Here is a 22,519-nt window from a genome sequence, read left to right on the forward strand (position 1 = left end):
CTTTCAATTATTTCTTCCTCCATCCTATTGATGTCTTCAATTTCTTCCCCTTTGCCCTACCTTGTCTTCAAACTCATGAGATGAATTACTTTTCTTGTAAAGATTAATTAATCAACCAAGTTTGTTGAGACAATATAGCAAATTAAAATATGAAACGAGTAAGTCTTACAATATCAAAATTTTTAATACAAATAAATTGAGATGGTAAAAAAGTCATGATCAACATCAATGTTCATCTCTGATTAATCCATAATTAGTTGTCAATGCTAACGAATCAACGAGTCTATTCATAAAAATTCTTTTGGCTCCGAAGCAATAGGTATCACAAATCAATGAACATTAGGTTAGTGTGAAAAAATATTTAAGTAAATATCTTCCAATTTGAATCCTAAAATCTCTAAGTATGGATAACAAAATGGAATATAAGACAATACAAAAGGCTTGCTGATGTTGTTACTACACATTGATTAATTTAAATCACAAACTAAAAAAGCTTAACATTGACAAACACAATACCCCATGAACTCTAAATTAAGCCAAGAAATAATCTTATAATATTATAAACAAAACTATATCATATAGTAAGCAAATAGTATCAAATAAAAGATTAAAAGATGGTTCTAAATGCTATCCAACCTCATTAATCACCTCTAAGGCACTATCCTTGCAAAGCACTACTCAATCTTATCAACTAACACCAGTTTAAAGAAGCTAACTTGCATTTCAAATAAAACTTCAAAAACCACATAAGCAAAAGTATCAAATACGGAAGAGGCTTTTGAATTAAAATTTGAATGAATAGCACACTTAAACATAGAAAATTAAAAAAAAAAAAAAAAAAAAAAAAAAGACAACAAGTAATCAATTTTCTGGAATCAAAAGTAGGTAAAATAATAAGTTGCAATAGCCAACAAGTGGTTGAAAGTATAGTAGTAAGAGTAAAATTCTAGACCTACTTGTTGGATCGTGAGCACGTGAAAGGGGGGAGGTGAATCACGTATTTTTTTGAAAATAAAGTTATTTTACAAATTTAAAGTAAAATCACAGTGGAAAGTCTAAACTTAAAAGAATACAAAAAAAAAGACTCGGTCGGTTTTACTTTGTTCGGAATCTTCGATGATGCATACTCCAAGACTTAAGTATCGTGGACTTATCGCTGGATAATTTACTAGACATCTCTTTCATAATCGCCAGAAGCGGTAATCAAATACAAAGATAGGGACAATGTAACAATCTACACTTCCCTTTTAAAACAGTAGTATAAAAATAGCAATACTATTTAAAGGTACCAACAATTTAGGGCATGCTCATGTGTGACTATTGGTCTGCTGGATATGATCAGATGACTCGAAAAAGTAATTCGGTGGCAAAATGACTTCTTTGAAGCAACAGTAAAAAGCCGGAGCAGTTGGAACTTCAAACGGACGTACAGTAAATCGTATAAGTAATGTGTAAAAAGTCTTGGTCGAGAAACTCTTTCATTGAGCATGGAAGGCGCTTGCCATAGTATTGAAAGCACCTTCAATGTATAAAATCTGATCCCAAATAATTTACCTCTTATCGTCGATGAAGTTTGATTTTATCTGATAGAAGGTATCTTCTAAACTCTCGAAAGTGTCTTTCATAAACAGTACTTAAGGCCGCTTCAAAGTTTCAAAAGACCCCTCGCATACTATTCACCCGAGGTATTTTATGCTTCTTTTGCCCAATAAAATCGATGCTCACTGATGCGTGTGAAATCCTCAAAGATGGCAGCTACTTGGTCTTCCAGTGATTCCAGGTCACGCTGCCACTGCTTGGCTTCGGCAGTTGCGAGGTTGCTCCCGCGCTTGGCTTCTTCGATCTTGCTTTTGATGTCGTTCCGTTTGGCTTTCAGCTTTTCCATCTGTTTCTTCAACCTCTCGACGTCGGTGTTGGGCCGACGCCAGGATTTCCATAACCCGCTGAAGCACTTATTGACGTCTACGTTGAGATTTAAGCTGGGGCCAACCATGGCTAACTAGCTAGCTAACTGCAGGCTGAGGGACAGATTGTGGCATGCAGATCCATATTTGCTTCTTTTGTAGACTGAAGAGACAGAGACAAAGATGAAACTAATTAAGAGAAGGAGAAGAAGAGGTCTATCATTTCCATGATTGGTTTAGTCAATCGTAAGTGGTTTTCAGGAAGAAGAAGAAGTCTATCATTTGGTGGAATCAGTCAAAAGTTATGTTCCAGGAAAAAGAAGAAGAAGAGGTCTTCACTTTTTTTCTTTTATTTATGTTTCTATTGTTGTTTCCTCCTCTTTTCCCGTTTGATTTTAGAGGAGTACCATTAATTAAGAAACACAAAAGTCGAACAAGATTGATATTGTCTTGACTCAGCAATCAAGAATTTATGTGGCAAAAGGCGATTCGTTCGCCCCCAGCGCCCCCGCCAACTCGTCCCTAGGCCAACACGGAGGAGGTAAATCACGGGTGGCTACTAGCCATTAGTGCAAATGGCCAAGACATGGGGGAGGTTATGCTCGGTCACGCTGAATTTCGACCCCACGACTTCATGTGGCAACTCCCCATGTCTTAACTATCGCACCGCCCCGAGGGGACAGCAATCAAGAATTTATGCATGATGAATGAGTTGAGTTGTCTCCTCGGATGATCTAGTGGCTAGCGCATGATGTATTGATGTGTTGTCATCCTGAGGTTTAAGGTTCAAATCTCGATAAAATTGAGATAAAAATGATTATATTCGTATTTTGCCACCATAGCATATTCATCTTTTACCAATGAATGAGTTGAGAAGTTAAAGGGAGTAGAATTATGCACGACAATAGCTGGAAAATTTTAATTGTCTAGATTGATTGGAGAAGTCAACATGATCACTTGAAAACTTCCAATTCGATTGAGTTTAGAAATAGATACGAACATATGTAGTTTTGCAAAAACTGAGATCAAGATTCACTTTCTTTTTGGAAAAAGAAAATCTCTATTTGTTAAAAGATAACACGCCTTGGTGCAGAAAATGGTTATTCGAGGGATAATTCACCAAATCACTCCTTCAACTTTTAAAAACGTAATTTACAACATTGAAGAAATTAAATAGGATACAATAATTCGAAATCTAACACTAGCCCTTCTTAATTCTTCCTTCGTTTTTACCCTTTGACAAAGATCGTCTTCAGCATTTTCATGAATGCAAAATATACTCAGACAGATTTTTGAAAATTGACCATCTCCTGTCTCGTCGAAAAATAGAATTAGAACTCATGAAAAATAAGGCGATTTACAAGAGCAAATGAAAACAACAACACATCCATTACTGAAAACTATCAAATTTTCTGAAGTCAACGCCACGATGAAGCAAAGTGAAGAAGACAGAGTTAATGGATGATCAGATTCTGAAATACTGAATGCATAGAGTGGCCAATTAATCAATTAGGAGCCAAATAGACTCCGATCGCCTTCAGATACTTGTCGTACTGGCCAAAGAATCCGACAATTCGACCGTCGACGACCGGAACAGAGAACTCCTTTCCACCGGCCGCCCCAAAAGGCCCATGCGTGTTCCCGAAATTGGTTGCGAATCCGAGCTTAGCAATGCAAGTTTCGCCGTTCAAATCATTGACGGACCCAACCATCAAGTTGATATATTCGCCAGGCTGTAGTTCGAACTGCAAGATCGATTCGATATAACGATCGATGTTTACAATCCATAGAGAGTGTTGGCGACGTACTTTTTACGTACCGTGTAATGAGAGCCACCGCCGTCGCCGCCTAGTCGACGTGTTTCAATGTTTTTCCTGTCGACAAGGTAGGAGACCTCCAGGCTATCGACGACGGTTCCTGTGTGGAGTCTGACCCTTGTAATTTGGGAGGCAGATGCAGCAATGTCAAAGCTGCAGGCTCCAGGGGTTCCCCATGGCCCAATCTTGATGCCGGCTTTGGACCGCCTTCTGGATTTCCGTTACCCGCTGAAGCACTTGTTGACGTCCACGTTGAAATTCAGACTAGGGCCAACCATGGCTGGCTGGCCAATAGAGGCTTCGCCGGCAGTGGAGGATTGACAAGGCTGAGGGACAGATTGTGTTGCGTGCAGATAATAATCTCAACTAAGAGATCCAGAGAGAAGAAGGGAGAAGAAGAGCTCTATCATTGCGGTGATTAATTTAATCAGTCATAAGTGTTTTTAAAAATCAGATAGTTGATAGGGCTGTCCATTTCATTGTATTCAATTAGATAAACAGAGTCAACGCAATCCATTTGAATCGAAAAAAACTTGAATCCATTCCTTTTTTCTTCTATTTCTTTTATTAATTTTTCTTTCCTCAACCGAACGAATTACAGATATGAAAGAGTTGAATTATTCGGATAGATCGGAGAAGTCATATGATCCACTGGAATCACTGGAAAAATATGATAAAACTATTAGAGAGTAATTATTATTAACCTATTCAATACTACTGATCATCTCTGAAATCAGAAAAGATGCGAGCTGAGTATGTGATATGTTGGTGACCATGAAAAGACTCTAAGCCGGAAGAAGAGGATGCCGAGCAATCCTTTCTGCGCACATCACAAAGAGAGCAAATGGAAACGTTAAAGCGAGAACCAGTGAGAGAGTCCCTAGCGCAGATACTTCGACACTCAAGTCAGAACCGTGACAAAAAAATGGCGAAGAAATGAATAGTAGAACATTAATGCAAATGCGTGTGTGTGCATGTATTATCATGCGTAACATAGCTTAAGTGAGCGTACTTGGCCCACGGAGAGGATTCCATTTATACTGACCCTTATAACCTCTGCAATAATGAGGCGTCGGAGAATGTCTGGTATCAGAATATATCGAGTAAAAGCAAAAGTACGACCACCCTCAAAGGAAGGTTCCATTGCGTGCATATGTCAGAGTAGTAGAATATTCTCTGACGAATAACTATTATTCTCTGACAAGTTGTTATGATTCTTTGACACTGCTGTCTCCTGGAAGAAATTCGACTTACCCTGTAGCCTACTAGTTGTATGCTAGGAGATTGACACATGAGAAGTGGAGAGTTGAGTTTCGGAAGGTCTGACCGGCACTTTGGGCCGACTGACCACATGTTGGGCGCCTTGGCCTTGAGGTGTGAGGAACCGAGCTCCTAATGTCTGACCGGCGCTAAGGCCGACCGGCTATATACTGAGATACTTGTGCAGGAGAATTAAAGAGCTAAATCCCAAAGGTCTGGTGGGTGATGTGGCCGACTGGCTATATTCTGGGAGGCTTGCCCTTGAAGAGTGGAGAGCTGAGTTTCGGAAGGTCTGACTAGCACTTTGAGCTGATCGACCACATGTTGGGAGCCTTGCCTTTGAAGAGTGGGGAGTTAAGTCCTGGAAGGTCCGACCGATACTTTAGGCCGATTGACCACAACTGAGGGTCTTGCCCTTGAGGCGTGAGGAACCGAGGTCTAGATGTCCGATCGGCTTTAAGGCCAATTGTCTATATGCTGAAAAACTTGTATAGGAGAGGTGGGGAGCTAAGTCCCAAAGGTCCGACAGGCGCTGGGACCAACTGGATGTATATTGGAAGACTTGCGCTTGAAGCAATGAAATAAGTGAGTTGTTAATGTCTAAATGAGCATGAACTCTTCTATTTATATTTGTTTAAAATAAAACCTATTACTTTTAGGAGTGGTTTCAACTACTTCAAAAGGATTATTATTTTAGAAGCAAAATGTAAAACCATATTTAAATGTGCTAAATAGAAGCGGTATATCATAACCGCTTCTATGGAAGATCTATTGCAGCGGAAAGTACGTAACCGCTTCTAAACCTTTACTCATTCGATGCGGTTATTCAAACGCTTCAAAAAGATCGATTCAAAAACACTTATTTTTTTTTGCAGTGTGAGTCTCGAAAATTCGACCGACACTTTGGGCCGAAAAACCACATGCTAGGGCTCTTGCCCCTGAAGAGTAGGGAGCTGATTCTCGAAAGGTCTGATCGGCACTTTGGGTTGACTGACTACATGTTGGGGCCTTGCCCCTGAGGTATGAGGAACTGAGTTCTAGATGCTCGACCGACGCTGAGGCCAACAAGCTATATGTTGAGAGACTTGTATATGAGAGGTTGGGAGGTAAGTCCCGAAGCTCCGGCCTACATTGGAGATGACCGGTTGTATGTTAGGAGCTGAGGAGTGTTCTGTCCAACTACGTATACCCTGACTACCTCCTCGATTTTGACTATCATCTCATCTTAATTTTGATTGTCATATCTTCTTTACTATCGACCTCACATTATTTTTAGGGCTACCCATGACACACTGTATCAACTACCATAACATTATTTTTATTTTTCTTGTACACTCTCCTTCTCTTTGTTTATATATAGTGTTTTCAAATGAAACAACTAAATAATAATGAGAAGAAATTAAGGAGAGATACACAAATAATCAAGCCAAGTATTGTCTTGATAGCTGAAGATTTGTCCCCACATGTAGCCGAGTTAGTACTCTAGTAGATTGCCACGTAAAAATAGGTGTCGAATCTCCAAAAAATAATCTTCTAGAGAATAAAATTCTTCCCATGTAAAGAGACATTGTTTGATTACCATGATTTACTTCCCCTCCAAATGTCTTGGAACAGGCGGGAAGGGGCATCTCATTTGTAAAATCAGAATTAGCAGCAATTCTAATATTTACCTATTGCGATGCAACCACATTTTGAAAACAAGTGTTGTGTAGATTTTTCTCAATTGTTGCATATGGAAATCCTTCACTAGCTCTCAAATTCTTATAACTCAGCTTACACAACATATGTTATACCATTGAAAAAAATTAAAGTGAAAAGGTTCTAGTTATAAATTCCAAAATTTATTGGACTTTTTCACAAAAGTGAGATGAAAACACACCTCTCTCCAATGAGGACAAATTTTCTGGTGCATAATTTACGGACTAAAAGATGGTTCTCTATATGAATTGGTTAATTTTGATGGACTCCACCTGTTAATTTTTGATCTGTAAATTGCGGACCAAAGATCCCATCTGCTCTTGAACTTCTTATTCGTCAACCGTTTTCTTCCACCTCTTTTTAAAACTCAACCCAAATCCTAAGTCTTCATCAATCCCACCTATTCTCCCCTCAAACCTTTTGTCGTCGCTCTTGTCGCTGCTGTCTTGTGCATGATTAAACCTGAAATCACAGCTATGGAGAAGAAATAATATATGCTCGTTTAGGGATTTAGGGAAACAAAAAGCAGAATAATATACATGTTTGCTTACCTCTTTACTTAATGCAACTTGTGATCAATTAATAGTTTCCTTGAGAATCTAATTAGATCTAAATTAGAAGGAAATTTAGAACAGATTCTTTTATATTAAATTACATCTTGGATTAGGAGAAATTTATTAATTACTTCTATTGCTTGATGATACCCTTATAATTGTTGTTCTCCTTATACTTTATTTGTTATCTTCTCATCGATACTCTATTAAAAAATATTGAGTAGCATAAAATTTAAAGAACCTAAGGAACATTAGGGTACGATCCCTTTGTTGAAATTTAGAATATCATGAAAATTCTAGATGACAAATCAACATACTTGCTCATGACAAAGCAATCACAAATAAATGAATAATATGAGAGAACTTTGGCTTGATACTCGTAGGAAGATTTCTATCCTTTAATTGAGTAAACAAGGCAAGGACTTTGTGTGTTGTGAAATTTAGTTATATAATCTATGAAAAGTTATGGGATTAATTATATTAAATTAAGAATATAATAAATTTAGAAAATAATAGAGCAGTTTGCTCCGCGTACAAAGAAGGCTTTTGAAGTTTTTCAAGCGTTCATCGGCTTCGGCCAATTGGAGATGATTTCCCTTATTGGGTGAATTACGGATCGTTCATCCTATTTTTATGTGAGACACTTTACGGGATGGATTACGTGTCATGCATCCTATTTTTATGTGAGCCATTTTCAGATGGATTGCGGGTCATTCATCCTATTCACCCTATGTATGTGTTTGTATATGTGCATTCACATGCTTTATTATTTCTTATTGGGTTGATTGTGGATCATTCACTTCTTATATATACGATACATCACCTTTGGGTATATATATATATATAAAACTGTATTTTCGTTATGAGTGGATTGCAGGTCGTTTACTCACCTATATAATGCATTTTTCTCGAGTGGGTTGTGGGTCGCTCACCTTAAGATTTTCATTTATACAAGTTTGTGTTTGTATTAGGTGGAATGTATGTTGTTCACCTTTATTTATATGGCATATCTTGGATGAGTATATTGTATGTCATTCACCCACTCAATAAATTATATTGGGTTGTCGGATAAAATAAGATAATAATATGTGAAATGTTGGAAAATGAGAAGTTAAGGGCCGGGAACGGATGAAATTAATTAAGAAGGGAATAAAAGACAAATGACACGAAAAAGATAATGGTAAATGATTTTGCCGTCTTTAATAATATTTTTCATGCACCTTTTTCTTATCTCCACTTTGCTCTTTGTTTTCATTCTCCCTTTTCCTTTGACTTCCAGATTGGTAGACTTGAGACAATTTTCAAAGTTTATTTAATAAAGTTTAAACTGTTGTTCAGAGATGCTCAAGAATAGTTATGGAGACAGTTTTTACATAGTTCATTAAATTCATTATTGTATTGCATAGTTTGCATTGTTTATGCATTTTGTTATTCTAGTATTTTCCATTTCATTGTCTGCATGTAGTCAGTTTGTCAGTTAAGTCATGGGCATAGTAGAGTTCGATATTTGTATTCTGTCTATGTGATTTCAAAAAGTGTTGCATGTTCATATTCATACAACCTATAGTGTAACCTTCTCAGGTATTATTTATGATTTTGATGTTGGGATGAATATTGTCTGAGCAAAGAGACTATCTCTCATCAAGGGATGAAGTCTCCAGGTCGTGATAATAATTATTAGTATCAGAGCTTAGGTTGGTGACATGTGTTTAGGAGTTCATAATTTATACATTGAGGTCATGGATGGTCTATAGAGTTGTCTCCAAACTTAGTCGAGTGTCTCTGAGCAAAGCAGAAGTTATAAATTTGTCATGTTATGTGACTAAGTATAATTGTAGCCTCACCTTTTAATTCAACCCAGACTATGGTGTGAGGGCAAACTTCTATAGTTCGCAATCATGGCCATAAGCATACTCGTGCTGTTGGAGAGCTTGAGCGAGGTCGGCCACACCCTTCCATACCATATAACATTCCTAATCAACTAATAGCTGAAGACTCAGAACACCCAACTGAGAAGCAGGGCGAGTCAAGGACTAGCTCGATAAAGGACTCTGATAGCAAAGAAGGACATTAAAGAGTGTCCTTTGGTATTTGATGAACATTTTCTCATTGTGGATTTATTAGTCCTCGAAATGTTAGAATTTGACATTATTCTAGGGTGAATTGATTATCTAAAAATAATGCTTTAGTAGATTGTCAAGCAAAAGTTGTAAGTTTTAGTCCTCTTGGACAACTTTCTTAGAAATTCACTGGTGTTCGAGATCAAAGTTTACCGATCATCTCCGCATTATATGCCATAAATTGCTGTCTAAAGGTTGCAACGGTTATCTCTTATCTATGATTAGTATGAATGTTTCCGATGCGAAGCTACTATTGAAAATTCATGTGGTCAAGGAATTTACCAATGTATTTTTAGATGACCTATTTGGGTTATCTCTAGTACGTCAGACAGACTTTGCTATTCAACTATAACCCGGTACGACTCCAATATTTAAGCCACCAAATCGTGTGGCACCAAAGGAATTAGAAGAGCTAAAAGTTTAGCTGTAGGAGCTACTTGACAAGGATTTCATTTGACCAAGCGTATCCCCTTAGGGTGTTCTAGCTCTTTTTGTTAAAATGAAGGATGGTACGATGAGACTCTGAATTGATTATAGACAATTGAATGCAGTAGCTATAAAGAACAAATATCCCAATCCATGAATCGACAGTCTCTTTGATCAATTGAAGGGTACTTGCATTTACTCCAAGATTGATTTGAGGTCAGGATACCACTAGCTGAGAGTCAAGGAATCATACATTCAAAAAATGGCTTTCAAAACACATTATGGCCATTTTGAGTTTTTAGTGATGCCTTTTGGACTCACTAATGCACCAATAATTTTCATGGACTTAATGAATAGAGTATTTCAGGACTACTTAGACCGATTCGTGATTATGTTCATTGATGATATTCTAATTTATTCAAAATCGGAGGATGAACATGAAGAATATTTACATATAGTGTTGAAAACTTTACGTAGAGAACACTTCTATGCAAAATTCAATAAGTGCACGTTCTGGTTACCTTCTAATGGTTTTCTTGGACACATAATCTCTAGAGAAGGCATATTAGTGAACCCAAAAAAGTTGAAGTAATAACCAAATGGGAGGCACCCAAGACAATAATTGAAATTCGTAGCTTTCTAGACTTAGCGGGTTACTATCGTAGTTTTGTAGACTGTTTCTCTAAGATTATAGGACCTTTGACTCAACTTACGAAGAAAGGGGTCAAATTCATGTGGAATGAATCTTGTGAAGCTAGCTTTCAATAACTCAAACGAAGACTAGTTAGTGCACCCATCCTTGCCATTCTCTCAGGAGATGATGGATTTATGCTCTACACAGATGCATCAAATCAAGGGTTGGGAGCACTGTTAATGCAACGTGAATGAGTAGTGGCTTATGCCTCCCGACACTTCAAAAACCATGAACAAAAATACCCAGTACACGACTTACAGCTAGCAATCATTATTTGCTCTGAAAATATGAAGATATTATCTTTATGGTATCACATTTGAGATTTACACCGATCATAAGAGTCTAAAGTACTTATTCACTCAAAAGGAATTAAATCTGCGTCAGAGAAGATGATGAAATTCTTGAAAGATTATGGCTCCAAAATAAATTACCATCTAGGCAAGGCAAATGTTATAGTAGATGCATTGAGACAAAAGTCCGGAGGAGGATTAGCTCATTTCAGGGTATCAGTTACAGACTTGGTCCATTAATTTTTATAGTTAGATCTAATTGAGGAGGGCCAAACATAGATAGGTATCTTAGTCACTCTTATGGCACAATCTGCACTTGTTGAGGAAATTCATATTCAAAACTTCTTGACGTCTTGCATCTTTAAATATTAACTTGACCTAATATATTAAGATTAGTGATTTTTTAAACATGAATGTGTTTGAAAAATTAAATTTATGTTCAAAAATCACTTCTCTCAATATATTAGGTTAAATTAATGTTTGAAGACATGAATATAATCAGAAGGTCTAGAGGAACAAATTGGAATGAGTCTTATGTCATTCTGAGCTTTTTAGGTCTATCAACCATTTTCTGAAACTGTTTGATTAACGTAAGGAGTTTGAAATGTCATGAAACCAATTCCTATGTATTTTTCTAGTTTTCCTAATTATATCTATGCATTCAAACATTAATTTGATCTAATATATTGAGATCAGTGATTTGTTTGAACATGAATGTGTCCAAAAAATCTAATTTGTGTTCAAAAAATCATTGCTCTCAATATATTATATCAAATCGATGTTTGAAGGCATGCATATAATCAGGAGAACTAGATAAACACATCGAAACTGATTTTATATCATTTTGAGTTCGTTAGATTTATCAATTGGTTTCAAACATATTTTATTTTTATTTAAATTGTTACCTATTCTACGATGAATCCATGGGATTTGTCATAGAATTGGCATAGTTCTATGATGAATTCTGAATTCATCATAGAGTTTGCAATGAATATTGATTTTGTTGCAAATTTTACAATAAATCTAGTATTTCGTCACATTTTGCAACGAATATCGAATTTCGTCGCTAATTGCAAATGAATTTTATGACGAAATATAATTTTTTTGCTAATTTACGACGAAACTATTTCATTGCTAATTAGCAACGATTTATTTTTTCATTATTAAATTCATTACAGATTTGGGATAAAAAATTTTAGTCCCTAAATTATGGCTCTTTTGTAGTATCTTGAATTTTAAAAATCAGTTAATATTTTTTATGACAAAAATTTTAAAAAATAAGATTTTTTTATTAAACTGCTTAAATTTTTGTCAAAATTTTAAAATATTTTTTAGTTTTTAAAAATTATGTTAATTTGGACGGTTTAGTTTTCATGGGAATACTCCCTAAGTTGTGCTTTCAATGAATATCATTGGTGTAAAGTTGTAAAGAAATAAAACATATTTGTTCTTTCTTGTTTTGTTAAATTAATTTATGATTATCTGCTGGCACATTTGAAAATTTGTTTTTGTATTGTCTCCTGTTTTTTAAAAAATATATAATTTTAAATTAGTTAAATATTAGATAACCTTAATTAATTCAACCAAAGGAAAGAGTTTGGAGAAAATTGTGCTTGAATATTTAAGTGAATTAACAGGCCAGTATTATTTCTAAAACTAAAAGTAACTGATTCCTTCATGATCCTGAATAATTTGAATAATTTATTTCTAGAGAAGAAGAAGATTTGATACAACTGAAGTATGCATGTTTGCATACAGTCAATTGGAATAAAGCTAGGGAGAAGATTTTGCATAGCAAGCAAGTAGAAGAGCCTAAATCATTCTATTCTCTCCCACGCGCTGTTGCCAACGCCGGTCGCTCATGTCATTTCTTGAAAGCGAAGGTCAGCGGTTATATGGCAAATGACGTCCGACCATTTGATAGTGTCCTCAATTAAGTTCTTATTTAATATGTTCGCTAAGGATCATTAGAAGTTTACAACTCTCAAATAATATTCTTTTACTGTAATTTTTTTACATAATAAAAGGAACACTCAATCAATGTATACGTGTTTGTTCTTTTATAATTATAAAGCACTAGATTCGCCTGTTTGTATAGCTACATGTTAAAATCATGGATGACTCTACTTTATATCTTTGCACTTAATTCTAGTTAAAGCTATTTATTTCTTGTGCTTAACAAGAAACTAAATTACTTAATAAAAAAAATCTTGATCATGAATGTATCCAAAAGTATTTCATGATGCAAAGTAAATTTATCTTTACGAGAATGTATCTAGTTTGCATCAAATATATTCATGATGCAAAGATGATCTTGATGATGAAATCAAATACCTTTTCTTGTAGTATTTTGTGATATTCAAAGATTCTTAAGACTACTATTAAATAGTCATGACATAAGTTCTTAACAAAATAATTCATCACGCACGCTAGCAACAAATGAGATGTCAATTTGGTAATTGTAATATAGTTTAATTTTTCCACCAATCTTTTATATTTTTCTAGATCAATTAATGGCCCGCCCTATCTTGATACTAATATAACACGTCCTCTCGGGACTGTCTAGTGGCTAGCACATGAGGTGTTGTCACAATGATATCTGAGATTCGAATCTCGGCAAAGTAGAGGTAAATGTCTTTCTTATGTGCTACTCACTATTCCAAAAGCTAATAACCGCTCATGATTTACCTCCTCCGTGTTGGTCCTGAGACGGATTGACGGAGGCGCTGTGGGTGAACATATTCACCTTTTGCCACATTGATACTAACATAACACTTGATACATAGGATATATAATGGTTTAATCTCAACATACTTAACCTCTCTCAAGCATATCTAACATAATAGTGATGTAAATATCTTATCTCTATATCAAAAAAGTATCTAAATCTCTCATTCAAACTACAATAGCAATCAAATTGACCCATTCATAATGATTTTAAATGAATTTACGTTAAAATTAAGTCGAAGGAAGCTAATACAACATTAAGTATCGGCGAGGGAGAGTCACAAAAGTCATCCATCGAGGTAATTTTCTCCTCACCAAACCACTACATCATCTCTAAAAAGAGAGGAGCATGAGTGTTGGAAGATCACTGATCGTAGTCATATATGTACATGGTGATCAATAATCGATGGACTTCCGAGTAGAGTATTTTATGTTATATGCTTACCGATGATGATATAAAGGAGAGAATAAACTCAAACCTCATGCCTAATAATACCCTCATTAGACGTCGAGTTGGGGGTCCTCTCTTATGCTAATTATGATACAAATAACAATCATGAGTTCAATATAAAACATACCTCCCTAAAGCTAAGCAGACACTCTTTTGAGCCGCTTGAGGTCAGCAGTTCCGGTCCTAACATTTAGGAGGCCCAGGTAAAATCATAAAAATAGGCCCCCAAAATTTTTTTTAATAAAGTAAAAATCATTTAAATGTTTTCTAACTTTTCTAGATGTAAAATCATCTATAATATTATTAATTTCAAGTTGTTATAAAATCTCTTTTTCAATGTTGATCTCATGTATGTTTTCAATAATTTTAATTTTGAGAAATTTCTTTTAGCTGATCCTACAGTAACATGCATAGTCAACAATATTTTATAAGCAAATGTAATATTTGGATAACAATCTATATTGTTTACAAAATTAAGAACATCAACTGCCGACATTATCTCATTTGGTAAAGTTAATTGTAATATTTTTAATTCTGTAAATAAATCATCTAACTCAACATCTAATGAATTGTCATGCGTAAAAGTAGATATCAGATTAACAAAATATTTTCTCAACTCATCATTATCTAATGATTTTAATATTTTCGAATCAAACAAAAAAATCAAATATATTTTCAAATGTTTTCATTTCATCAAATCTACATTTCAAAGAAGAAATTGTCATGTCTACGACAATCACAAAATAATCAATTCTAAAAGATTCTTCAAGTGATAGTGAAATTTCATCATCTTCTTTCTCATCGAATTATTTTTTTTAAAATACGACATTTCATTGAAAATGTTGGCTCTATATTCATATCAAATGCAAGACTTTTAGTAATAGACAAACTTGTTGCAAAACCATCGTTCCTATACTTTTCAAAATATGATATTACACCATCTAATTGTTTCATAGCAGAATCAATGCACATAGATTTCGATTGTAGCTTCTTACTTATCATGTTTATAGCAAATAAAATATCATGCCAAATAATCATACCAAGTGAAAATTCAAAATTGTTAATTGAGTTAACTATACTTTGAACTTCACTCTTAGACTTTGCATCATCACAAATGTTATATAACTCTAATAAAGCATTTCACACTTCACGAGCCTGAAATCTAATAGCTTAAACACTTTTAATATGACTTTCCCAATGCGTGTTTGAAAAAGATTTAACGGTTAATTTTTTCACATTATCAAGTAAAACTTTCTATCTTTTAGAAGAACTTGAAAACAATGTATATATGCGTTGAACTACTCAAAAAAAAAAAAAAACGGCTTTAACACAAGAATGTGTCATATCACTAAGAGTCGAATTAAGACTGTGATAAGCACATGACATGTATAACGCTCTTAGGTTTATTTCAAGCAACCTCTTTTGAATTTCTTGGTGTTTTTCTTTTATATTAGAACCATTATCGTAACCTTTACCTCTAATATTTTCAACACTAAGATCAAGTGATTTTAATATATTTTTTAATTCATTAAAAAGTCCAAAACCAGTGTATCATTAACTTTTAGAAACTCTAAAAAATACTCTTTCTATTTTCACATTGCTAGATGACATATTAACACATCGTACTATGAAAGTCATTTGTTCTTGATGACTTATATCTGGAGTACAATAAAAAATTACTAAAAAATATTTTACATCCTTAATTTTCTTACTGATAATACTTCTAACATTATCAGCTAAAAGAGAAATCAACTCATTCTGAATTTTATGACCAAGATAATGATGATGAATTTCATGATTTTGAATGCGTCTAATATGATCTTACATCACAACATCAAATTCAACAATTATTTCAATCAATCCTAAAAAGTTTTCATTACTTTCTTGATATAGTTTCTCATTAGATCTCCGAAAAGCCAAACAACATTTAGAAAGACATTTTACAATTGCTATATTCTTGTAAGAACTTGTTTCCAACGCTCTTTTTCTTTAGAGATTTCTTGTTGTAGATTTTTATCAATTACTTCATTTTTATCTAATCTCTTTTTTAATTCCTTCCAAGAGTTCATATTAGTTATATGTTCAACAGAATTTTCATATTTGTTAAGTCGTTCATTGATATGATTCCAATCTCTAAACCCATTATTTGGTAAAGAACTTCTATTTTTTCATATTTAAATAACTTACAACAAAAGCAATAACTTTATCTACATGTTTACTGTATACCAACCACTTTTGGTCTCTTACCTCTCCATTACTTAACTTTTTAAAATAATGAACACTTGAAAAATGTCTAGAGTAGTGATCAAAAGGAAATATGAGATTCATTTCTTATATAGGCCACTTTTCAACTAAAATATCAGGTGCATTGTTATCAAGATTATACCAATTCCTTGGATCATATATATCAAGTGGAGGAATAAATTGTTTATCAATATTACTAATTTCATTATCTATTACATTAGTAATGATCCTGTTTGAAAGTCAATGAGATGGAAAGTTGGGGATGTGGCGCTCCCGTTGACCGCCTGTAGACTCCGCTCCGATTTGCAACATAGATTACGTCAATGTCGAGCCCGGGAAGGTGTCCTCGGCATTGGCCCTCCGACACTCAAGTCAGTCACTGACAATGAAGTAGAAGGCAGAGCAATAAGAATGAACAGTAGCACGAATAGTGTTTATTGCATACCTCCGCTGATACTTGGACCCCATTTAGCACGCTTCCCAAGGTGAGAACGCTTCCTAAAGTTTTTCCTGAAAAGACTTGTCAGTAAAGTGTCCCTAACATAGTACCTTAACAGGCCGAACATATCTCTGAAGTGACAGTGGAAGCTTCCGCTATATGATCTTCTGGTTGTTCATGCCCGGTGTTAGCGACACTAATTCCGAAAAGGATGTCGATGGATAACAGAGGGAGTATGATGCTAGGTCGAGCAGGTTGGTCGCTCGGCTAGAACTTCGTTGCTCCTGTGTCCTGTCCGCTCGGCCGTAACTCTTGTGCATATGGTCGCTCGGCCGTAACTCCGCTGTTCTTGTGTCTCGTCCGCTCGACCAGAGCTCCACTGTGTCAATGTCGAGTCCTATCGCAAGGCCGAGTGGGGTAGCTGCCCGGCCCATCTTCTGCACATCGTCTCCTTTTCCATCCGGCATCCACTACTCCCTTGAGCGTCGGTCGTTTGACACTTCCCCGTGTCAAAGGCGGGATTGGATCGGAACCTCTCCCCTCGGTCGGGGCATGATCTCCCGACCAGCCGATGATATCTGAGTGTTGACTTGATCGCTTGACCGACCGATGATATCTGAGCGTTACCTAATTGTCCGACCGGCCGATGATATTTGAGCGTTGACCGCCTTGACTTTGACCTCCATCGTAGCAGCTATCCTCCGCTGGGTGGGGACCTTCCTTATCACCACATCAAGTAACATTTTCATGCTCTCTTAAATTATCTCTATCCTCATTAAAATCATGAATTTCATTAGATTCATCATTAATATCATAAATTTCATTAGACTCATCATTAACATCATAAATTTCATTAGACTCTTCGTTAATATCATGTATTTCTTTAGACTCATCTATATTATCCCTGTTTAAAATTTCTATATTTTCATTAGAACTTGTATTTTTAACAAAGAATTTATTAAGAGCATCTCTTTGTGATTCAGTTAATTGTTCTAGTCTTTTTTTTTTTCTTTTTTCATATCCAAAAATATGTTTTTTAGGTCATATATTATAATTCACAAAATCACAACAATTGAAAAACTATAATTTAAATCAACTCAGTCTCAGTATAAAAGGAAATAAGGAATAATAGCACCTGGATTGAAATTATTAGCAAGCTTAGCAACTTAAGCACCTCGGGTTAGGTAGACTGTAGTACAGTAGTCGGTAGTCATTGAGTCACTGACTCAAGACACAACCAACAACGTAAAAGACTTAGCACTTGTTTGTTAATTTAACATTAAATTCCAAATTTACAATTAACTAATTAAAAAAAATTCCTATGAACAGATGTGAACAGATGAATAATTAAGTTAATAACCTTGTCCAGTTGTCCTTGAATTGATTAAGAGATGAAAAAAGCCAGTCAAAGCCTAAGCCACTAATGATAGAGAATAAAGGTGCAAACCATATAGAGACGGTAGTAGTAGTCACTGACTCAAGACACAACTAACAATTCAAAAGACTTAGCACTTGTTTGTTAATTTAACAATTAAGTCAACATTAAATTTCAAATTTACAATTAACTAATTAATAAAAAAAATCCTATGAACAGATGAATAATTAAGTTAATAATCTTGTCCAGTTGTCCTTCAATTGATTAAGAGAAGAACAAAGTTAGCCAAAGCCTCAGCCACTAATGATAGAGAATGAAGGTGCAAACCGTGCAAAGTCGTTGACTCGCTGTTGCTCGCAAGTGGCAATGCAAGCCGCAAAGGTTCAAGACCTTCAGGTACCGTGTAGAGCAGAGGCAAAGGACTGAAGGAGTACTAGCACAGCCGCGGCGCAACGCCGCAACCTCGCGGAGTGGCGGAGATGTGAAGTCACAAGCAGAGCAGACAATTGAAAAATGATTAATTAAATTTGTTGGGATTCTTGGGAGAGAGACTCAGAAGAAAGAACAGAGAAGCTAGGAGATAATCAGAGAAGAGAATGACTTCTATGATGCCCAAATGCTGCACCGACGACCGAAGAAACAATTCTTCAAATCTGTAGTTGTTGGTACATTTACATTATTATAGTTCTTTAAACATTGTAAATCTATATTTGTACTTATTCGAATTAATAGTGATTGTCCAACGAAAGCGATCAATGATCATGGGTCCTGGAGTAGGAGTCATCATAGGCTCTGAACCAAGTAAAATTTGGTCTTGTTAGCATCGTTTTGTTTTCCTTTATTCTGCTGCGTTTCTCACTCAAAAGTTTTTAAACAAAACGTGAAATCCACGAGCGCTTTTCCCCCCCCCCCCCCCCCCCCCTCCCCCTCCTCTCATAGTGCAATGATCCTATACATCTTAGCCGCTTGATAAAGATATTAGTAACTTGAAATCCATATCCATAGGAGGAATGTTTAATCATTCAAGTGAAGTCTATTATATCTTGAAAATCAAATAAAATAATTAATTTAGTAATAATGCATAATGTACCAAATTAATTGGGATGTAAGCTTAGATGAAGAGATTAAATTATAAAGTAATCGGTTCATGGTGGTTTATAGTTTAAGACTAATATTAATTTTATCACGTTGGGTAACTAAAAATTGTTACTAGACGGTTACCTTAGTCTGTGTATGGATTTACACTGAGAGTCGCAAGCATAGCACGCAAACATGAACATTATCTATAATTGATTATTTTAGTGAATACTAAAATTAATCAATTTATTATTTTAGAATAAGAATTAATTAAATTATTAATTAATTATGAAATATTGGAAGCTAATATGGGTCAAAATCAAATATAGTTTTATTTGATTCAAAGAAGAGTGAGTAGAGAATTTGGATAGACACGATCAAGGTAATCCTTGGAAAATTTGAAGAGCCATAACTCTTCATCTTCCTTGAAAAATTAATGGAGACCATAATTCTACTTAAATGAAGAATTAATTGAGGTCATAACTCTTCATCTTCCTAATTAATGGAGGACATAATTCTACTTAAATTAAGAATTAATGGAGACCTTAACTCTTCATCTTCCTTGGAGACTATAAATAGCCACCCTTTGAAAGGTTGGACAATAAGCCCTTTTTCACTTCTCTCCTTCTTCCATCGAAAGAGATCTATAGTACTTCCAAAAGGTTTTGTCGATCCAAGAGGTTAGTACCTAACGGATTGCGTGAAGTTCGTGATCTAGTGCTCGTGGATACTGCTAGAGGAGTTACACGTGAACTCTTATTTGTTTGTGATATCATTCACTCTTATTTGTTGTAAAGTAATACATGTTGTAATTTAGATATAAATTCTTTATGGTATAAGAATATTAATATGTTCAAATCTCTAAGGCCTATTTGTCTTAAAAGACTACGAGGATTAATGGAGATAAATCTTGTAATGGGATTGTGCGAATGCACAAGAAGTTAATTAATAGTGAGATATTTTAATAATTATAAAATCTCTTAAATATATTAAAATCAAGATTTGTTAAAAGCCCTCCACTAATAACTATGATGATAGTTAAAGTTTTTACATAAGTCAGTATAGCTTAGTCGTGACCTTGTGTCAAAATATCTATAATTTATCATATTATTAGTGAGTTGACTTAACTCGAATTCGTTGACTTGTTTATCTAAGCTACGGTCAATTGATTTGAGGGGCAAGTCTTGAGAATATAAGATTCGACAAGAAGATACCGAAAGTCATATAGATTTGTGATTGGTAAGTTAATGTCTACTTGATGAATGTAGTATGTAGGTACAACTCAGTTATCTGCATACTATATAATTCAGGATTTTGGTCTTATTAGGAATTGTTACCAACCAATTCCTGATTCTAACTGTGGGGGCTATTGGACTTAAATAAAATCATAAGAGTTATAAAATCTTTTATTAAATAAATTTCATAAATACTAAAACTTTGCTTTAAATTATTATATTTTAGATGACAAACACAAGTACCTTATCATTGCGAAGCATTCTCAGAAAGAAAATACCCTCCTCAGTTCTAACTATCTGGATTGGTATAGGAAACTAGAAATCATCCTAAGACACGCGAGAAAAATTTACGTACTCGAAGATGAACCACTGAAAGAGCCTACACCCGATGCTTTAGAGAAAGATCAGTCATATTATTCTCAGTGTATGAAAGATGCACTGGATGTACAATGCATTATGTTGTCTTCTATGTCTCCCGAGTTGCAGAGATAGCATGAGCACTATTATGTACCATGCTGGAGGAAGGAAACCAAGTTAGGTATTATGTACTCAAGATGATCGGGTGCATAGAAAAGTTTGAGAGCTTAGGTTACAAATTATACCAGGACTTAGCCATTGACCTGATCTTGTTGTCACTACCTCCATCATTTTCTCAGTTTGTGTTGAACTTCAATATGAACAGCATGGACAAGAGTTTGACTGATCTGATGGCAATGCTGAAAACTGCTGAGAAAGATATGAAGATAAATCTTTCATTGCATGCAATAATGGTCAAAAGGACCAACAAGAGCCCTAGCACTGAGAAGTTTAATCTCAAAGCTAATGCAGTGAAGAATCTCATATATCACGCTTAGAAGAAGTTTAAGAAAGGGATGAAGATGCCCTAATTTGATGAAAAGGAGGTCATGTGCTTTCATTATGGCAAGAAAGGTTACTAGAAGAAAAATTGCTACATTTTCATGAAGAAGAATGTCAATGAAGCAAATGCTTCAAGTATTTTTATGATAGAGTACAATCTTTCTGTTTTTTCATCATGAGTTATATATTCTAGAAGTAGTTCTCACATTTGTGTAAACATGCAGGGTCTAAGTGATTACAGACGATTGTTTAAGGGCGAAATGAACCTACAAGTAGCTAATGAAGTGAGAGTTGCTGCGTTAGCTGTAAGAAGTTATCCAATAAATTTGACTAGTGGGCTTGTTTTGAATTTAGAAAAGTGTTATTTTGTTCCTAGTTTCTCAAAGAATATCATTTCGGTGTCAAATTTGGATGTTAAAGGATTTGTATTTCAATTCAAGGGTAAGTTATGTTGCTTTGATTTGAACAATGTGTTTTATGGAAATGGTTCATTGAATAATTGTCTTTATGTTCTTAACTTAGATAAACTGATTTATTGTCTTGAAAGTAGGAAACAGAAATTGCACAACTCAAACTTGACATATCTCTAGCACTGTAGACTTGGTCATATAACCGAGAAACACATCGCTAGATTATTCAGTAATGGGTAATAGGTTAAAAGATGAACAGTTGGACGTTGAGATAGTGCTACAAGTACAAGTGTCTCTTTCATCCGAGACTGCTCATGAAATGTCAGATCAATGTAAGTCTACAAGAGTATACTGAAAGTCAAACAGATATGGTTGGTTGGTAACCCAAGATAAAGAAGTGTTACTCGTCCAAAATGATGAACCGTAAACTTACGAGGAAACAATTACTTCAAATGATTATGAGAAATGGCTAGAAGTCATAAAATTTGAAATAGACTCTATGTACACCAACCAAGTTTGAGAGTTGGTTGATGTGCCAGTTGGGGTTAAACCCATATGGTGCAAATGGATCTTCAAGAAAAAAATAGACATGGATAGGAACATAAGTACCTATAAAGCAAGGTTTGTGGCAAAGGGTTTCAATCGACATCAAGAAATTGACTATGATAAAACATTTTCGCTCGTTGAAATGCTTAAATCCATTAGGATTTTGCTAGCCATAGCTGCTTACAAGGATTATGAGATTTGTCAAATGAATGTTAAAATTGCTTTCCTAAATGAAAGGTTGTAGGATGAAGTATATATGGTACAACCTCCCGATTTTATAACATTAAAAAATGTCAATAAATTATGTAAGCTCAAGAGGTCCATTTATGAACTAAAGCAAGCATCTTGGAGTTGGAATTTACGATTTGACGAAGCCATAATGATTTTTCTTTTG

At 34.9% G+C, this 22,519-nt stretch overlaps 1 protein-coding gene across 1 annotated transcript; it reads right to left on the bottom strand.

Annotated features, from left to right (window-relative positions):
* Window positions 1-3,409: 3,409 nt before the first annotated feature.
* Window positions 3,410-4,865, bottom strand: LOC122044290 (mannose/glucose-specific lectin-like). The gene is made up of 4 exons (XM_042604801.1): window positions 4,734-4,865; window positions 3,947-4,047; window positions 3,724-3,838; window positions 3,410-3,649 (listed from the first exon to the last, which is right to left on the bottom strand). Exons 1-4 carry the CDS (start codon window positions 4,863-4,865, stop codon window positions 3,410-3,412), a joined length of 588 nt encoding a protein of 195 aa, XP_042460735.1.
* Window positions 4,866-22,519: the final 17,654 nt, after the last annotated feature.

This window comes from Zingiber officinale, chromosome 2A (genome assembly GCF_018446385.1).
Source record: "Zingiber officinale cultivar Zhangliang chromosome 2A, Zo_v1.1, whole genome shotgun sequence".
In the NCBI taxonomy this organism is placed as follows: Eukaryota; Viridiplantae; Streptophyta; class Magnoliopsida; order Zingiberales; family Zingiberaceae; genus Zingiber; species Zingiber officinale.

Excerpts from the sequence above, each read along its gene's own strand:
- LOC122044290 (XM_042604801.1), bottom strand. The coding sequence starts at position 4,865 with ATGGAACCTTCCTTTGAGGGTGGTCGTACTTTTGCTTTTACTCGATAT. Across the intron at positions 3,839-3,946 it reads GTCAACAAGTGCTTCAGCGG|GGTCAGACTCCACACAGGAA; the intron begins GTAACGGAAATC and ends CCAAATTACAAG. Across the intron at positions 3,650-3,723 it reads GCGGTGGCTCTCATTACACG|TTCGAACTACAGCCTGGCGA; the intron begins GTACGTAAAAAG and ends TCGATCTTGCAG.